The following is a 20,788-nucleotide window of genomic DNA, read 5'->3' as shown; positions in this document are numbered from 1 at the left end:
TCAGCACGCCTATTAATATCCTCTGTTAATCTATGGAGCTGAACACAGTTCCAGCATCAGAAGGGATTTCCCTCATCAGGCCAATTTAAAGGGATTATCAATGACCAATGGGTTCGTTGGTTCATTTCTTCTGTCTGCCGCAAGTGTTTGATGTTTTCTACCATTGTTTCAAGTTCAAAGGTCAACAGGGAATGGCGTGCTGAAGTTCATTTTGCTTGCTTTACGCTAAGGATATCATCACGGAAATTTTCCTTCTGCTGCAGCCACAACCTCTGAGCAGGGAAAGGTGACTGTGGCAAAGAACCTTTTATATGCCTTACTCCTTTCAGGCTGGAGCTGGAGATAGTTGCAGCATCTTGTAGTTTGATGTTTTATATCAAATGGTTACATTAATAAATAAACTTTTAAAAGTTGGTGTGTGACCACGTACAGATATGCCCAATATCCTAGTATCATAATCCCCACATTCCATGGCAGTCCAATGGATACTGGGGGACAGTATCATATGTAGACAATATGCACACAACGAAAGTACTACTGCAGGTAAAATGTGATTATTTCCAATGCCAATGCATCCACTTCCTGGACCCCTCTGAAGAAACCCTGCACTACTCTGCAAAGCAGGTATCAAGAATCGTGGTGGTCTGTTCCATGCTGCATAACCTGCTAATCAAGAGACGACAGTCTTTCTATCAATTATACAACTAGCAAAATGAAGAGCAATAGGAGAATGAGGACGAGGAAGAAGAATGAAGGAGGAAATCTAGACAACCCCTTTCTGTTCGAGCTGTCCATGAAGAACCAGTTGTATCAGTAGATGCAACCTTAATTCCCCATTCACCAATAATCCCACACCTTCTCTTACTTCATCACTGACTATCACAACATCGGCTTGACTGCAATGCATACAAAATAAGTATTCCAAACTAAATTTATCATTGCATACAAAAGTCAACTAATGACCCTTGTGCGCTCTCTTTGTGCCAGTCTTCTATGCGCCTTTGCCAGCATTACTATGCAGTGCTACCGCTGCTGACTTTGTGGAGGAGACTTGAACAGCTCCTAGCTTAAACGTTGAGGAGAGTTCCAGAACAAAGAGATCTAGGGGTACATGTTCATAGCTCCTTAAAAGTGGAGTTACAGGAAGACAGAGTGGTGAAGAAGGCATTCGGCATGCTTGGTTTCATCGGTCAGAACACTGAATATAGGAGTTGGGACGTCTTGTTGAAGTTGTACAAGACATTGGTAAGGCCACACTTGGAATACTGTGTGCAATTCTGGTCACCCTATTATAGAAAGGATATTATTAAACTAGAAAGAGTGCAGAAAAGATTTACTAGGATGCTACCAGGACTTGATGGATTGAGTTATAAGGAGAGGCTGAATAGAGTGGGACTTTTTTCTCTGGAGCGTAGGAGGCTGAGGGGTGACCAAAAGAGGTGGATGAGGGTAAAGCAGTTGATGTGGTGTATATGGATTTCAGTAAAGCGTTTGATAAGGTTCCCCACGGTAAGCTATTGCAGAAGATACGGAGGCATGGGATTGAGGGTGATTTAGCGGTTTGGATCAGGAATTGGCTAGCTGTAAGAAAACAGAGGGTGGTGGTTGATGGGAAATGTTCATCCTGGAGTTCAGTTACTAGTGGTGTACCACAAGGATCTGTTTTGGGGCCACTGCTGTTTGTCATTTTTATAAATGACCTGGATGAGGGCGTAGAAGGATGGGTTAGTAAATTTGCGGATGACACTAAAGTCGATATTGTTGCAGGTTACAGAGGGACATAGATGAGCTGCAGAGCTGGGCTGAGAGGTGGCAAATGGAGTTCAATGCGGAAAAGTGTGAGGTGATTCACTTTGGAAGGGGTAACAGGATTACAGAGTACTGGGCTAATGGTAAGATACGTGGTAGTGTGGATGAACAGAGAGATCTCGGTGTGCATAGATCCCTGAAAGTTGGCACCCAGGTTGATAGGGTTGTTAAGAAGGCGTACGATGTGTTAGCTTTTATTGGTAGAGGGATTGAGTTTCAGAGCCAGGAGTCGTCATGTTGCAGCTGTACAAAACTCTGGTGCGGCCGCACTTGGAGTATTGCGTACAGTTCTGGTCGCCGCATTATAGGAAGGATGTGGAAGCATTGGAAAGGGTGCAGAGGAGATTTACCAGGATGTTGCCTGGTATGGTGGGAAGGTCTTATGGGGAAAGGCTGAGGGACTTGAGGTTGTTTTCATTAGAGAAAAGGTTAAGAGGTGACTTAAAAGAGGCATACAAGATGATCAGAGGATTAGACGGGGTGGATAGTGAGAGCCTTTTTCCTCGGATGGTGATCGCTAGCACGAGGGCTCATAGCTTTAAATTGAGGGGTGATAGATACAGGACAGATGTCAGAGGTAGATTCTTCACTCAGAGAGTAGTAAGGGCGTGGAATGCCCTGCCTGCAGCAGTAGTGGACTTGCCAACATTAAGGGCATTTAAATGGTCATTGGATAAACATATGGATGATATTGGAATAGTGTAGGTTAGATGGGCTTTAGATTGGTTTCACTGGTCGGCGCAGCATCGAGGGCCGAAGGGCCTGTACTGCGCTGTAATGTTCTATGTATGTTCTATGTAAAGACCCAACTGTGGGCACCTTCATCATGGCATGGACAGCAGCAGTGTGGATAAGCTAATGGGCAGATAAGGGAAGTGGCAACATGGCAGGGCTGGGAGGATGATTGCTGTCTTCCTGAAAGAGGACAGATTTGTGCTCCGCAACCACTGCAATTTTCCTCACAAGAGTGCCTCAGTAATCCTAGTACTTTGATGGAAGACTGATTGCTGGATAACTCTGATACCCTAAAAGCTCTTTTACACACTAATCCACTGTGATGATGGAAGCAGTCTGAGCTGAGTTAACATTACAGCAATCTAAGCTTCCATTGCAGCACTCAGATTCTGGATGCCTGCTGCTTGTACTGCCATGGACGTTGTAACATTGGCCACCAGGCATTGCACCATAGTTGGATCTACAAGTCTTCTCTTGGAGTTGGCCATCACTTCTACTCTGAAGAGGATGTGTTCCAAACTGGCCTCCTCACTGACACCCACGAACCATGAATGAATAAAAATTATTTTGATTGAGTTGACACATGCTGATATCCAGTTCAGCCGATCTAACACTTGGGCACTTTCATTTTTTTCATTTTTTTTCCCCTGCCGCCATCTTCCTTGTCTAAAAGCATTGACTCCTGGTTGGGGTATAATTATACAAACTCCAGATCTCATCAGGTGCTCTATCCAAGTGTCCTCGGTTCATTTGGAAACCCAGATTGTGACTCGAGGCTATTTGCCCCTCGGGGCCACTTCAATCATGTCGTCATCTGAAGTGCATTTGCAGCAGAAATCACTGACCAGTGATTAGAGTGCGTCCTGGGGGACATCTTTCTCTCTGTCTCAGGGGCGATGCAGTCAATTCCTGCACCACCACATCTGTGATTGTCTAATTCTGATGTGGAGATGCTGATGTTGGACTGGGGTAAACACAGTAAGAGTTTTAACAACAGGTTAAAGTCCAACAGGTTTATTTGGTAGCAAATGCCATTAGCTTTCGGAGCGCTGCTCCTTCGTCAGATGGAGTGGATATTCACAGCAACCTCTGCAAGATGTGCCGGACCATCGACACGGACGCCACCATCCCACACGAGAACACCATCTACCAGGCACACAGTACCCACTCTTGCAACTCGGCCAACGCTGTTCACCTGATACGCTGCAGGAAAGGATGTCCCGAGGCATGGTACACTGGGGAAACTGAGTTGCAAGAGTGGGTACCGTGTGCCTGGTTCTCGCGTGGGATGGTGGCATCCGTGTCGATGGTCCGGCACGTCTTGCAGAGGTTGGTGCGGATATCCACTCCATCTGACGAAGGAGCAGCGCTCCAAAAGCTAATGGCATTTGCTACCAAATAAACCTGTTGGACTTTAACCTGGTGTTGCTAAAACTCTTATTGTCTAATTCAACATAACCTGCAATTGAACCTTGCCGTTTTGTGTGGCTCAGCAGTTAACTTGATCAATCAGCTGAAACATTGGGAAGAATGCGTGTTGTTTGTAATGCATCTCACAAGGGTAATATTTATGGATTATCTTCTGTTCATTGTGTTTTTGTTCTGATTTCCATACATGTGCCTGGTTCTGTCCTCTCATGGCAACATTGGCATCACCACCACTACTGAGTGATGTGCTCTTAGTAAAGTTACATTTAAAAATTTGTGGTTAATTCATTCAATAAAATGTAATATTGATTACCAGTGTTATGGTCTTTCATGTTTTAAAATGGCGACCACCTATACCAACACAGGCAGCTCACAATTTATCGGCATATAAGAAAAACCTCCATTTTTGGAAGGATTCTTAGAGGCTTCAAAGATCAACTTGTATGCCACAATTCACAGTATTTTATATTATAGGCCTTAAGGTGTTGTGGAGGAAATACAGCACCTCAGCAATTCACTGTAAGGAATAAGGCTCAATTATTCAGATTGTTCTTTCCCTCTTCTGAAGTAAGATAGCAAAGAACAGACATTATCACAAGTTCCCTGCCTTCACCAATGTTTTAGGCATTCCCTGCACTTGCCACTCACATCAAGGTGAGTGCGCGCCATCAATCCCATTTAGCCCTACCCTGGAGGACTAGAATAATGGTGCATACATGGCAATCCATTACTTATCCTACACCAGTATTCCCTGTAAAACAATACAGCTATGCAGTGGCAGTGAACACACCAGCACAGATGCCCTGGATGGTTTAAATGTGATAAATGTGTTCTCCAATCATTTTGCTTATTTCTACAGTTACTCAGTAACATTCTAACCTTGTTACCAGGTGGCAAATTATTTATTTCTGGTGAATGCTTGCTTCCTTTACAAACTCTGGATTCATGAACCATCCTGGCATAGAAAATTATAAATATTATGCTTTTAATAACATAGTTAGTGCATTGTAGCCATGAAATCTGTGGGTGTGAGTTCCAGACAGGAACATGTACATGCAATGATCAAAATTATTGCTCTCAAAATAGTTGCTGCAATTTGTTTTTCGTCATTTAAAAAAAAAAATAAACTCCCACCAGACCGTGTTTCAGGGAACATAGCAAACAGGTTCTCAAGGATCTGTCTAAAGGGTGACTTCTACCAATATAATTAAACCTTTCAACACTTCAGTGAAGCTCCAGTCTATATTTTCTTTGAGAAATGGGGTTGGAAGAATGATTTACACTGGTTAAGTCTTGAAATAATATAGTAGAGCACTGACTTTAGGATAAGTGTTAATCATTCTCTGCCTTCACTGTGCTCTAACGGTCCAGCTTTGAAGGTGTACATAGTAATGGGTAAGTGTAGGGAATGCTAAGTAACTGACATCAAGGTGAGGCCACATCATCCACTTGCCTTACACTGCAGGACTAGCATTTATTCCTCCCATTCTTTTTTTTTAGAAGGATTTAATTCCCTACAAGTGACTGCTGGCCAGGTGATCATTATTGACAAATGAGTCTTGGTAATGTATCTGCATGCTGTTCAACTGCATGGGGTATCACTGTCAAATCTGATTCTGTCCTCGCCCAACATCCAGCCATACAGGATATCCAGACTGATCAGCTGTTGGAAGCAGGCGAGATATCTGATTTTGTCCTTTCAATCCAGGGACACTAAAACTAACTGTGTAGTACCCTAATTACTGCCTTCATTAAACTCTGTTAACTCAAAACAGACAATTGTTTGAAACTAGAATTACATAGAACACCCGAAGAAGATCCTTGGGAATTTCCACACATACCGAGCAGTCCTGAAGTGCATTTACCCAAGCTAAGGAAGTAAATACTTAATGAAAAGTTGAATCACACTCATGTATTAGTTGCCTTTCATTAACACTGTTACGATGCGGAGATTGACCCCCTTTTGGGAAGTAATGCTGAATCCCCCAAAGAGGAATACTTCATCTCATAATCTGTTAAAAGTGTGAACTGTTCTTCAGTAACATTTAGTGGTTACCTAACAAAGAACAAAGAAAATTACAGCACAGGAACAGGCCCTTTGGCCCTCCAAACCTGCACTGACCATGCTGCCTGACTTAACTAAAACCCCCTACCCTTCCGGGGACCATATACCTCTATTCCCATCCTATTCATGTATTTGTCAAGACGCCCCTTAAAAATCACTACCATATCTGCTTCCACTACCTCCCCCGGCAACGAGTTCCAGGCACCCACTACTCTCTTTGTAAAAAATTTGACTCGTACATCTCCTTTGAACCTTGCCTCTTGCACCTTAAACCTATGCCCCCTAGTAATTGATTCTTCCATCCTGGGAAAAAGCTTCTGACTATCCACTCTGTCCATGCCTCTCATAATCTTGTAGACTTCTATCAGGTCTCCCCTCAACCTCCGTCGCTCCAGTGAGAACAAACCAAGTTTCTCCAACCTCTCCTCATAGCTAATGCCCTCCATACCAGGCAACATCCTGGTAAATCTTTTCTGTACCCTCTCCAAAGCCTCCACATCCTTCTGGTAGTGTGGTGACCAGAATTGAACACTCTATTCCAAGTGCGGCCTCACTAAGGTTCTATAAAGCTGCAACATGACTTGCCAATTTTTAAACTCAATACCCCGGCCGATGAAGGCAAGCATGCCGTATGTCTTCTTGACTACCTTCTCCACCTGTATTGCCACTTTCAGTGACCTGTGTACCTGTACACCCAGATCCCTTTGCCGATCAATACTCTTAAGGGTTCTGCCATTTACTGTATATTTCCTATCTGTATTAGACCTTCCAAGATGCATTACCTCTCATTTGTCCGGATTAAACTCCATCTGCCATCTCTCCGCCCATGTCTCCAATTGATCTATATCCTGCTGTATCCTCTGATGGTCCTCATCGCTATTCGCAAATCCACCAACCTTTGTGTCGTCCGCAAACTTAGTAATCAATCCAGTTACATTTTCCTCCAAATCATTTATATATATATATAATATATATATATATTATTTATATATATATATTACAAACAGCAAAGGTCCCAGCACTGATACCTGAGGAACACCACTTGTCACAGCCCTCCATTCAGAAACACACCCTTCCACTGCTACCCTCTGTCTTCTTTGACCGAGCCAGTTTTGTATCCACCTTGCTAGCTCACCTCTGATCCCATGCGACTTCACTTTCTGCACCAGTCTGCCATGAGGGACCTTGTCAAAGGCCTCCCTGAAGTCCGTGTAGACAACATCTACTGCCCTACCCTCATCACTCATCTTCATCACTTCCTCGAAAAACTCGACCAAGTTCATGAGACACGATCTCCCCGTCACAAAACCATGTTGCCTCTCACTAATACATCCACTTATTTCCAAGTGGGAATAAATCCTGTCTCAAAGAATCTTCTCCAATAATTTCCCTACCACTGATGTAAGGCTCACCGGCCTGGAATTACCTAGATTATTCTTGCTACCCTTCTTAAACAAAGGAACAACATTGGCTATTCTCCAGTCGTCTGGGACCTCCCCTGTAGCCAGTGAGGATACAAAGATTTCTCTCAAGGCCCCAGCAAATCCTTCCCTTGCCCCTCTCAGTATCCTGGAGTATATCCCATCAGGCCCTGGGGACTTGTCTACCTTAATGTTTCTCAAGAACCCCAATGCCTCCTCCTTTTTGATCTCAATCTGACTCAAACTATCTACACACCCTTTCCCAGGCTCATCATCCACCAAGTCCTTCGTTTTGGTGAATACTGACGCAAAGCACTCATTTCATACCACACCCATTTTCTCTGGCTCCATGCATAGAATCCCTCTCCCCCCTCCCCCCCCCCCCCCCCAACACGGCAGCAGATGCCCACCCCACAACAGGCAGAACCCCCCCACCAGCCCCCCCCCCCCCCCCCCCCCCCCCACCCTGGGAGGCAGATCCTCCCAGCCCGCCTTGGTCGCTAACCTCCCTCCAGCCCCGAATAATCCCCATGCAGAGTGGCAGTGGGAAACCCCCACCCTCACCGATCACCCTTATGCCCCACCCCCCTGGCATTTACTGATGCCCAGTGGGCAGTGCCAATGTGCCCCCTGGGCATGGGCATTTTGCCCCTTGGGCAGTGCAAAGGGGCACAGGCTGGCACTGCCAGGGTGCCCATGTCTAAGGGGCACCGGCACCGCCCCCCCCCCCCCCACTCAACCCCCTGGAGGGCCCCAATTGCCCCTGTTCATTCCAGTGGGGTGTCCCGCTAGTTCCCCGAACGTGGGGAGCTACTCTAAACCCCGCCGGAATGATGTAATCCTGGCGGAGTGGGAGATGCTGTCGGAACTGGAGAATTCAGTCCCGGGCCCGATAACGACATTTAAATTACAAGAAAGATAGATTAAAACCATTTATCTGGTCTCCCCACCAGTTTCCAGTGTGGTCTTGACCGCGCCTGCTCTCCGGCCGTGGAAGATACACATGCTTCGGGAACACATGAGCGAAACCCGCGAAATGGCCAATACGTGCATCTCCCAACTCCACGCGGCAAAAAATTAGCACATCGCGATGGGAGAATCGGGCCCAATCTCTCGACTTTAGAAATAATCTTTAGTTTTCATAAGCATGAGTCTGTCACAAATTCTAGTAGCTGATGTCTGTACTTCAAATGATGTTAGGATCTATTTTGTATTAAGTATTTCGTTTTGGTGTTCAGAGTGGTGAAGAAGGCATTCACCATGCTTGGTTTCATTGGTCAGAACATTGAATACAGGAGTTGGGACAGCTTGTTGAAGTTGTACAAGACATTGGTAAGGCCACACTTGGAACACTGTGTCCAGTTCTGGTCATCCTATTATCGAAAGGATATTATTAAACTAGAAAGAGTGCAGAAAAGATTTACTGGGATGCTACCAGGATTTGATGGTTTGAGTTATAAGGAGAGGTTGGATAGACTGGGACTTTTTTCCCTGGAGCGTAGGAGCTTAGGGATGATCTTATAGAGGTCTATAAAATGATGAGGGGCAGAGATCAGCTAGATAGTCAACATCTTTTCCCAAAGGTAGGGGAGTCTAAAACTAGAGGGCATAGGTTTAAGGTAAGAGGGGAGAGATACAAAAGGGTCCAGAGGGGCAGTTTCTTCACACAGAGAGTGGTGAGTGTCTGGAACAAGCTGCCAGAGGTAGTAGTCGAGGCGGGCACAATTTTTTTTTTTATAAAGCATTTATGGAGTTACTTGGGTAAGATGGGTATCGAGGGATATGGGCCAAACATGGGCAATTGGGACTAGCTTAGGGGTTTAAAAAAAAGGGGCGGAATGGATAAGTTGGGCCGAAGGGCCTGTTTCCATGCTGTAAACCTCTATCACTTTATAACTATGACTCTATCGATATTATCAAACCTCAGTTTCCCTGGGTCAAGTAGAAGATAAATTAACTAGGCTTCCTGAAATTTATCAGCAGGCTTTTCTTGCTGGGAAATTCATGTGTCTGTATATTCCAGGGGACCACTGGCTGCCATTTGTGTGTATTGGGTCTGCATTACAACTAATGAGGATACATGTCAGGACTCGGCCTTCCTTTTCCATGCCTCAATTGATCAGAACAGGGTTGTTTTAATTTATAAGGATTAAGGTATTAATTTAATGTCTGCACTAAATTCACAATCAGCGTGCAAACGGTGTAAAGACAAAGGCGTTAGTTTTTATTGTGCTAAAAATCCACCCAGGTAAAAATATAAAGATATTATAGAAGATAAACACATATTCTTTTTTGTAATTTTGTAATTGCTTCCTCAATTGGCGGCACGGTAGCACGGTGGTTAGCACTGCTGCTTCACAGCTCCAGGGACCTGGGTTCGATTCTCGGCTTGGGTCACTGTCTGTGTGGAGTTTGCACATTCTCCTCGTGTCTGCGTGGGTTTCCTCCGGGTGCTCCGGTTTCCTCCCACAGTCCAGGGATGTGTGGGCTAGGTTGATTGGCCATACTAAAAAAGGTTGCCCCTTGATGTCCTGGGATGTGTGGATTAGTGGGTAGGATGTGGGGGTGGGGCCTGGGTGGGATTGTGGTCGGTGCAGACTTGATGGGCCGAATGGCCTCTTTCTGTACTGGAGGGTTTCTATGATTCTATGATTCTCAGTACCGTGCTATGGCGCTATCAACACATTGACCACGATCGAGCCAATAAGATCATGAGAGAGCCGAGAAATCAGGCTCACGCCCGATTTCTCGCCTCTCGTGACTTGACCGGCACCTGATATCCAGTGAGATCGAAAAGGGTGCGTGAGGCTGAATGTAATATTCAAATTATATTTAGATTAGAATTTAAATATTACAAGTGAGCTCAGGACACAATCACCCAGGTTCACTTGTCTCTGCGGCCTCGCCGGTCAAGGTTCTCTGTGGTGAGGTTCACGTATGGTCCCACCAATGGGGACCAGACATGATGGCCTCGCTGGTAAGACTGAAGGCCATTGAGACCCCGCTGGGAGGTTGGGGGCAGGGGGAGTGCCCCTTGTGCAGTGCCAGCTTGGCACCCTGGCACTGTCCACCGGGCACTCTGGCACTGTCCAGTAGTTTATCCAAAATGGTCCTAAATTTTGATGTGCTGCTTAATAGTTTTATTTCCATTTTGGCTGATCTTGTTTTGTTGGTAATGATTTGGGGGATTTTTTGACTTTATTTGCAGGAATCTACTTTATGTCTACCCACAAAGACTTAATTTTGCCAACCGGTTGGCTTCTGCGAGAAACATCACAATTAAAATCCAGTTCTTGGCAGATGAGGATCAGAGCAATGCCATGCAGGTAATTGGTCAAAATAACCACTTTTCATTTTGTGTGAGTATTGTAGAAGTGTACTGCCTGTTGCAACCTTGGATCTACCATTATTGACATAAAGCAAGATCCAGTCTAAAAGGTTGGACCTTCATATGGTCTTTCATGTCCTGGAAACCTATGGTCCCATTATGCTGGAGCTTGCACATTGTTGCAAAATGACTTAGATGCACATTCATGGAAAAGCAATGTAATAACTGAGGAGTCAGAGGTCAGGCTCTCAAGTTGGGCACCAAAGCTAAAAGGTGTATAACCTTCTCATATTCGGTAGTCGCTAGGGTTACATACCTTCATCTCAGTTCAAATCTACATTTAAAAAGGTCCCAGGTAGCTCAATGAACTAGCTTGGAACTTTTTAAATGTGTTATTATATTATTTTAGCTTTAGAAAAGAGTGCACACTCTTACCGGCTCTCATTTAACAATAAAATTGACTGGCTAGAATTATATAGAAGCAATGGAGAAGGTGCAAAACAAGCAGGTTATGAGAATTGAGGGGATGAAATTATCTGGTAAAATTGAACAAATTGGGACTCTTCTAGGTGGTAAAGGAACAACTAAGGGAGACTTGATATGTACACGAGAGAATAGAGAGACTAAGAAACAGAGTGGAAAGAGGTACTTTTAGAGGCTCGCATGGAATAGAATTGACATTTAGGCTGAATGAAATTTCCTGTAATGAAATTTCTGTGTAATTCTATGTAATACCAGCAGTGTAATTTACATAGAGATGAAATTATATACTCAATGTAAGTTGGGGTTCTTTTCTCTGATAAAGAAAGACTAAGAGGAAACCTTGGATCTACCATTATTGACATAAAGCAAGATCCAGCCTATATGGTCTTTCATGTCCTGGAAACCTATGGTCCCATAATGCTGGAGCTTGCACGTTGTTGCAAAATGACTTAGATGCACATTCATGGAAAAGCAATGTAATAACTGAGGAGTCAGAGTCAAAATTATGAATAGGGTCGATATGGTTTATGTGGAGAAATTGTTTCCACTTGTGAATGAATCCAGACGAATGGGTCATGGATACAGGGTAAGAGTAGTGTAATTTGAACCTTCTGGCTGTGTAGAGTGCTCTTAATTCCAGTATAAAAACATCCTTGTGCGTGTTTTTTATTCCAGAGAATTTATGACAGTTGCTTATTCAGATAGTTTTATTTTGCATATTTGCCATCATTTATAATTGACAAACTAAGTTGAAATTAATTTTCCACTGGAAATTGTAAGTTCAATTAGATAAAATCTCATGGGAGATGTTTTCTTTCTCTGGTGACTATTAGTTGAAAAATCAAAAACATGTTTTATTTTATGCTGACCTTTATGATTTTCCTGCAACGAGAGAGAATTCTGCTCATCCTCAAATGTTTTAATGGGGATAATACAAAAGTAAGTCCAAATCAGATTAAAGTGAGCATGTCAATGGGGTATTCTCACATTAGTGGCAAATTTTTGACAGAAGCAGAATCTGTAACAACCACTCCATATCTATGGATATTATCACTTAAAAATGTGTGATCCTGGCACAGAATCTCACTTGCTGAGAAAGCACACCAGAAAACTGGCTTGTATAACAACTGCAGAACAAATGTGTAGTAATTTTGTTTTCTTTTAAAACCATACATTTGCCCACCTTCCAACAGAAGCAAAAGAAGAGGGAAAGCACTTCAGGCAAGTGCACGTTCCAGGAGTGTCCAGCCCAAGAGTGTTATACTGCATGTCTATGCAGTTGGCATGCACTCGGGACGTGACCAGCCTATTAAAATAACCCAGCCCACCAGTGAACTGACACAAATGGCTGTGGCATCTGGGCAGAAGGGACCTGGAGAATGGGCTCTGTATCTTTTTGCCTCTTGTAGCACAGGTCTAAAAATGTCCTGTCTAACATATGAAATAAGTAAAGCAATAAGTTCTTGCATCCGGAACACTTTGGTAGTTCAGAGGGTTTCAATACTAACATATAGAGACACAAAGGTAGGCTTCATCATTTTTACTCACTTCCCAGCTTAAAGCCATGACGATATCAATAATAATGAACAAAGGTTGTGGCAACGCCTGACTTGAAGAAGGAATAATAGGCAGATGATTCGTGAAAAGAGCATCAAGGATTTTAAGAACTCCCTGCATCCCAATTAGGAGATGACCTTTAAGTACAAACAGAAATTAGTGAAATAAGTTTAAACAATTTAGATTCTATTATTTCCACTATTTTTGAGAACAGAAACAACTAAAGGCTTTCGAGTATTTTTATCAGAATGCCAATTGCCCTGACTTTAAATATGATTTTTTTAATTTACAGGTTATCTTTGGAAAATCAAGCAATGCAGAGTTTGTTTCAGAAACATATACTGCGGTTACTTACCATAACAAGTAAGCATTATATATATAATTGGGGTCATGGTGCAACAAATTCTGCAATGTATTTTGCAAATAACAAACACACAATATAGGTATGCATAACTTCTGAAATGTTTTTTTTGTCCTCTTCTTAATGCCTCCCTGTGCATTTTCCTAATTGCTGTTCATATAATGGGCAATGTGTTATTTTCCTAAGTCAGTGCTCAATTCAGCCCTGTTACGGCATGCACAAAAGAAGCCTGGTGTGATTCACCCAGCCTGACCCAATCTCTCAAATGGGAAGTGGACATGTAGGGGTAGAAGGCAACCGCGTAGAAAGGACTGTATAAACAATTTGAAAAGAAGGTGGCTGAAATTAAATTCTCAGAAATAAGCAAAAGGACCTCATTTGATAAATATTGTGGACTGGATTTTCTTATGGGCAGAAGCAACAGACATACCTCCCCTGACCTTGCACTGTTGTTAGTAACCGCCAAATACAAACAACATGGGGACTATATGACAGCAGTCTGGCCGCAGCACAGTTACTATCGGCTATTAGGCGACGGCGAGAAGTCAAGTTTGATCCCAGTGTGAATTGCATTTTCTTACCAAAGGGAATTGCAGACCGAATCAGTTTGCACTCTAATCTTGCCTGTTTATATGCCATCACTTTAGCCAGAAATAGTTGGACGTATATGTAGCATCATTTAAATTTAACTTTGTCAGCCAACTAAACCTGCCATTGATAATAAGTATATAGGGAAATATGAGAAACTGCCCTTGCTTTTTATTCTAATTTTACAGCTTGGCTTGTACATTTCCTAAATAGACTAGACGAACTAAGGAATAGAAATCTTCTCTACACAGAAACACTGACTCAACAATGTTGAACTGCCATTATGTCATATTTCAGCAGGATTTCTTTGTGACTTATTGGCCGTTCACGCCCCAATGCCACTGACAGAGAGGACAGAGAATTTGGTGTTCAGACAAATCTCTGTTCGCAGCAGCAGGATGGAAGAATCCTGCTGGTGTGAATGGTCGAAGAATCCCATCCAACGTGTTTATATTCTTGATCTGTTTTAGAGGCAAGATTAGATTCTGGTTTAGAGATGTTTTCATGGCTCATTGGAGGTCTGTATGTGCATAAATCTCTATTCAGGTGCAAATAACACCCAAAATCACACTAGTTTTCTGAAGTGTATTTTTTTCCCCAACGTTCTGCTTAGTTCATTTGCATATCATCATATGCAAAATCTGTCGTGAACCATCACAATCAAATGATATTTTAGAATTTTTTTTAAAGTTTGCAAACCAACGGAACCCTGAGGAGACAAATGTTTCCTTGTTGCTCTCTGTTCATCCTCACTAAGCACATAAAACAACTTGTATTTATATAACACCTTTAACATAATGAAATATTACAAGGCTGTTCACAGGAAGATTATAAAGCAAAATTAGACACCAAATAGAGCAATGTAAGCTCAGAGAGCCAAAAATTTGACCGAAGAGGTGGGTTTTAGGAAGCACTTTAAAAGAAGAAAGAAATGTAGATGAGTTTAGGGAAGGAATGTCAGAGTTTAGGATCTGTGCAACTGATGGTATGGCCAGCAATGGTGGAGCAATTAAGATCAGGAATGCTCAAAGGGCCAGAGTTATCAGAAAAAGACAGGACAAGAACTCACGAAGCCAGGAATTCCAACTACTCCGTGAAGAAAAGGACATGGCACAGTAATGGTAGTTCATTGGCAAATTTTAGAGCCAGTGTGAGTCTACCAAAACTTATAACAAAGAAAAGGTCGTGGACCAACTTTCAGCAAAAAAAAACATTAAAGCCTGGGTATTTCCTCAGAATTGCTTTTGTACCAATCCCATAACTTTGCTGGAAAGCACAGAAAAACTCTTCTTTGTTCAAGTCAGCGAGGTATCCACTGTACATGTGACAAAGTCAGTAAGAGTTTTAACAACACCAGGTTAAGTCCAACAGGTTTATTTGGTAGCAAATGCCATTAGCTTTTGGAGCCCTGCTCCTTCATCAGATGGAGTGGATATCTGCTCCCAAGCAAGGCACACAGAGACACAAAATCAATTTACAGAATACTGATTAGAATGCGAATCTTTACATATAATCAAGTCTTAAAGATACAGACAATGTGAGTGGAGGGAGCATGAGGCACAGGTTAATGAAATGTGTATGTCTCCAGACAGGACAGCCAGTGAGATTCTGCAAGTCCAGGAGGCAAGCTGTGGGGGTTACCGATAATGTGACATGAACCCAAGAACCCAAGATTGGGTTCATGTCACACTATCAATGTTAAGGTCTTGCATTGTGAAAATATTGAGTTGGGCTATAAAGGAACTATCTAAATAATAATACACAATGGCAATTGATTGTTGACCTTTTCTTGTTCTGCAGGTCACCTGATTTTTATGAGGAAGTAAAACTTAAACTTCCTGCCAAGATTACAGGAAAACACCATTTGTTGTTTACTTTCTATCACATCAGTTGCCAACAGAAACAGAACCAAGCAGGCTCACCAGAGACTCTGATTGGCTACTCGGTAAGTTATGTCAGTTCGCAGAGCACCTTCTGTTAACATCAGTGAACTAACATGATCCAGAGGTCCCAGCAGTGGTGTACATTTGTCACCAAAATAGGATTCCCCTGATAGCTCAATGGATAAAGTTACATGTTCATCTCTTGTTCGTTCTATGTAACCTGATCGCCCAGTCAAGTTAAGCTGTTGAGGGAATATACGTGGTCTCAGTGCCCCTGGACTAGGAACGTAGGACCTATGAGCACAACTAGGAAATTGAGCCCTTCAAGCTTGCTCCACCATTCAATAAGATCATCGCTTTCTGGTTGTGTTCTCAATTCCACTTTCCTGCCTGCCCCCATGACCCTTGATTCCCTTGTCTATCAAAAATCTAACTCAGCATGGAATAAATTCAATGACCCAGCCTCCAGTGCTTTCTGGGAAAGAGAATCTTGGCAGGAATTCTCAGGAATGGGGGCAGGCAGGAAAGTGGAATTGAGAGAAAATAAATTCTCCCCCTCTCTGTCTTAAATGGTAGACCTCTAATTTTTAAACTGTGCCCTCGGTCTAGTCTCACAAGCAAGAGGAAACACCCTCCTGGCATCCACCCTATCAAGTCCCCCTAAGATCTCAACATTCCTCATTCTTCTAAACTCTAACGGGAAACCTGTTTGAATTTTCTTCATAAGATAAGCCCTTCATCCCAGGAATGAGTCGAGTGAATCTTCTCTGAACTGCTTCTGATGCATTTACACCCTTTTGCAAACAAGACGACCAAAACTGTACATTGTACTCCAGATGCGGTCTCACCAAGGCCCAGTACAGCTGCAGTAAAATTTCCCTACTTTTATATTCCATTCCCCTTGCAATAAACACTAACATTCCATTTGCCTTCTAATCGCTTGCATCATTTTTTTGTATTTCATGTCCCAGAACACCCAGATTCCATTATACCACCAAAATTCTGCAACCTCTCTCCATTTAAATAGCTCATTTTTGATCCTGATCACATGCAATAACTGGAAGCAATGAAATCATTCCAGAAGTATGGCTAGAATTTAATATAAAACAATTCGGCTTTGGACTGTCAGACTTCACGCATCATGCATGCCAATATGCATCCTTCTATGTGACATTTAGACCTGATCAAGTCTTGTGTTTTTAAAACAGTAAATCACATGACTGAATAGGTTGGGAAAATACCAAACAGCAAATAGCAAGCAGAAATAAATGCCACCTATCAGAAAGTTCAAACATCTGCAAATGAGAAGTGGGCAGTCTGCAAAGGCCAGCAAGAAAACAAGAATTCGATGACTTGAAATATGTTTGAAAATCTTTTCTGTGTCACCTTGCTTCCTTTGTTCCATTTGCAAATAAAAATAAGGTCGTCACGTAATAAAGACAATAATAAAAGTTATAATGTTTACAAGAAAATTAAAACAGTACAACTGGGTGAACAATCCATGGCCCTTGTTGTGGCAAAAGATTGAAACCACTCAAGTCTGTACGCTGTAGTAACAGAGACTTGAATTCACAAAATGCTTGGGAGACACAGCCTGCTCCTTCCGAGTGTCGCCTGATATAAAGGCTGTGTAATGTATTTTTGGTAAAACACTTGCAGTATAAAATCTGAATAAGCAGCATTATATAGGCTGCAGATGTAATTTAACTAACTGAAGTCAGTGCTTCTTATCACACTTTTGCTTACCCATCCTTGAAGGTCATTATGTTTGTGATTGTTATTTTCCCACACCATCATGCTGAGAAAGGACACTAATAACTATTCTTTAAAGCTGTTAGTGCTCATAACTACATTTGCCTACCTGAAAGCTATTACTGTTTAATGTGGAATTGTTTCAGTTACCCCACCTCAACCCTTCCAGCCAATTCCAACCACAAATGTGGCAGCGGTCTGCCGGTTAAGGCAGAACTTACATACACCAGATATCAGTCTTTCCCAGCAATTTCTACAGGGCCTAGTCTGGGATAGAACTCTTGTCCACTTCAAACTTAGGCCGGACTTTTATCGCCTCGCCCACCCTGGAATCAGGATAGGTGCGGCTCGCAGAACGGAATTTTCCGTTGGCCTCGGGTGGGATTTTACAAGCCTCGCCTGAGCGAGGTCGTAAAATTCTGGCCTTGGTCTCTTGCATCACTGGGATGCAGCCAGTGAAGGGGAATCAAGTGGGGAGTTCTGCCATCCCCAGTCTGTTTACACAGAACAGGCTGTAATTTGAATTTTCATAATAGTCATGGTAATAATACGTCAGATTGTGATTGCTACACCAGATTTGGTTATGCTCATTTATATATGGGTCCTGGCTTTGTGGAAATAACTTTGGTGTGCCCAGCACTGTTCAATAAATTGATGGATTGTGCCATCTTTATTTTCTAGTGGTTACCAATTCTTATGAATGAGCGTCTTCAAACAGGTCATTACTGTTTGCCCGTGGCCTTGGAAAGACTCCCCAACAAATACTCCATGCATTCTCCTGAGGTAAGTGTTTCTTCCATACACCATTCTTGTCATTGATTTTATGATCGCACATCTGAACTTAGCAGAATCAAATTATGGGCAGTTATGCAATTTGGATGGTATAAAATTGCACTTAACTGCATGGCCAACCTCCTGTTCATGTAATCATTTGAAATCACTGATGTTTTTTGATTTGATTTATTATTGTCACATGTATTGGTATACAGTAAAAGGATTGTTTTTTGCGCACTATACAGACAAAGCACACTGTTCATAGGGAGAAGGAAAGGAGAGGGTGCAGAATATAGTGTTATAGTCATAGAAAGATGAACTTAATATAAGGTAGGTCCATTCAAAAGTCTGATGGCAGCAGGGAAGAAGCTGTTCTTGAGTCAGTTGGTTTGTAATCTGAGTTTTTCTCCACCTTACTTCATCAAAACTGATGAACACATCATTATTTTTTTCCTCATGTACTTATTTAGCTTGCCCTTAAATGCATCTATGCTACTCACCACAACTGCTCCATGTGGCAGTGCATTCCACACTCTCCCCACTCTGACTAGTGATTTACTTAGAAGAAGCAATCAATTACATCAATTTAAGAAGCAGATTTTTTTTGTTTGTTTGTTTTTATCTCAGTGAGTTCCTTCTTCCCTCCCTTCTCCTCCTAAAGGCATTGACATTCTAACGGATGTCAGCTCCATAGCTTTGACAGTGAGTTCTGATAGCTCATTTGAAAGCTAATTCTATCTCTATATTTCAGCCACTCGCATGTGCTTGCAGTAGGAGTTACTTATCATGATCGAGAGTAGTAGGCTGTGGTTCTGTGGGGCCACTGAAGTCAGCAATGAAGCTGCAACTATTGCCCTGGCTATAACTGACTGACTAGGTACAGACTGTAGTATGTATGGCTCAGATGCTCCTTACAAAAAGCTGTAAATTGACAGGTGAGAATGCAGTGAAGATATATCAACAGAGAAAGATAATTTTTTTTCATAGGAACAGGAGTAGGACATTCAGCCCATCAAGCCTACTGCACCATTCAGTTAGATCATGGCTTATCATCTACCTCAACGTCACTTCCCCCCTGCTATCCCCCTATCCCTTAATGTCATTAGTATCCAGAACTCTATTGACTTCTGTCTTAAACATGCTCGATGATTGAGGAACCAAAGCCCTCTGGGGAAGATGATTCTAAAGATTCACCACCCTCTGATTGAAGAAATTGCTCACCAACTCAGTCTTAAGTGGCCTGCCCCTTATTCTGAGGCTATGTCCACTGGTTCTAGACTAGTTCAGGGGAAACATCCTATCTACTCTGTCGTGCCCTGTAAGAATTTTGTAAGCTTCAATAAGATTACCTCTCATTTTTCGAAACTCTAGTGAATACAGGCCCAGTTTCCTCAGTCTCTGCTCATAAGACAATCCCTCCATCCCCCACTCCAGCATTAAACCACCTTGTTTAAAACTTTCCTCAGCTGATACAATATTGCAGCTCCAAAGGTTGAAGCAGCAATGTTTTAGGGCCATTCTGCTGGCTCCTGTCCCACTCTAGTGACAGACAATATTTCCATCATTAGCTGATAGACATACTAGGCTAAGATTTTGCTACCAAAGCTTTCCAACTCAGACCCACCTCGGTTTAAAGAGCCTCATTAGACCCAATGTTTGCTCATGCGAGGTGGTGTGGGGGTGGGTGGGGCAGGATTGAGTTGGATCCGCTGACCCCAGAAGCAGAACGGAGGTGGCCACAAGGGTGAGCGAGTGCTGAGGTAGGCTAATTAACAGGGCTAACTTGGTTCCCTGAGACTTTGACCCAGTTATGTTCAAAGCTGTTAGGCCTTTCAGCTCTCATCCCTCAAGTCCCCTTTCCCCCATCTCTTTGCAACTTCCATGCCAACTCAAACTCCTCACTCACTCCCCATGTCCTCATATTCTCCAAGCCTCTTCCATAGCCAATCACCCAGTATCCACGATGGACAGAACTCAAGAGCTGGTTGGAAATTAAGGAAAATACATTTATAACAATTTAATACAGCACCCAGTCCTACACACTTGATAGTGAAAAATGCTCCCATTCACAAAACCCATTCAAATCTTTTTAATTTCCTCAAGTTGTTAATCTCTTATTAAAAAAACAAATTTCTATTCAAACTCCACATCAAAGAAAGTTAATCCTTTATTATCCTCTTTAAACTGTCAAACTGTATAAGATGTAGCTTTTGAAACATATCCAAGCATTCATAATGGCATAATAATGGCCCTTGGATAATGTCAACTAAAAATGCTAATGAAACTGCATGAACAGATGGTATTTTTTCAAAACTATACCAAATGGCCTATTAATCAAAGCCATCCAACAGAAGTTTTTCTTTAAATTCTCATGACAACTTAAGCATGCTTTTTCATTTTTAGCTAGTGGGGTGTTTAAAAAACTTCAGATCATGATGAGATGTTTCAGTGTGATTTGGACAGGCTGAATAAGTGGGCATATGCAGGGCACATGCAGTATAATGTGGATAAATGTGAGGTTATCTATTTTGGTGACAATAATAGGAAGGTAGATTTGAATGGGTGTAAATTGAGAGAGGTGGATGCTCAGTGGGACCTTGGTGT

At 42.5% G+C, this 20,788-nt stretch overlaps 1 protein-coding gene across 5 annotated transcripts in view; it reads left to right on the top strand.

Annotated features, from left to right (window-relative positions):
- The window catches only part of dock8 (dedicator of cytokinesis 8), a 252,915-nt gene that overhangs the window by 145,749 nt on the left and 86,378 nt on the right, over positions 1–20,788 (top strand). For all 5 annotated transcript variants that reach the window (XM_078214327.1, XM_078214325.1, XM_078214326.1 and 2 more), the window contains 4 exons: positions 10,667–10,784; positions 13,119–13,189; positions 15,576–15,720; positions 18,092–18,193. In XM_078214327.1, the coding sequence (XP_078070453.1) occupies positions 10,667–10,784; positions 13,119–13,189; positions 15,576–15,720; positions 18,092–18,193 (436 nt within the window). The remainder of the gene's footprint in view (positions 1–10,666; positions 10,785–13,118; positions 13,190–15,575; positions 15,721–18,091; positions 18,194–20,788) is intronic.

The sequence above is a fragment of the Mustelus asterias genome, chromosome 6 (assembly GCF_964213995.1).
Source record: "Mustelus asterias chromosome 6, sMusAst1.hap1.1, whole genome shotgun sequence".
Classification (NCBI taxonomy): Eukaryota; Metazoa; Chordata; class Chondrichthyes; order Carcharhiniformes; family Triakidae; genus Mustelus; species Mustelus asterias.
Note: the sequence above shows the minus strand (reverse complement) of the source record. Positions and strands in the feature narration are given on the sequence as shown.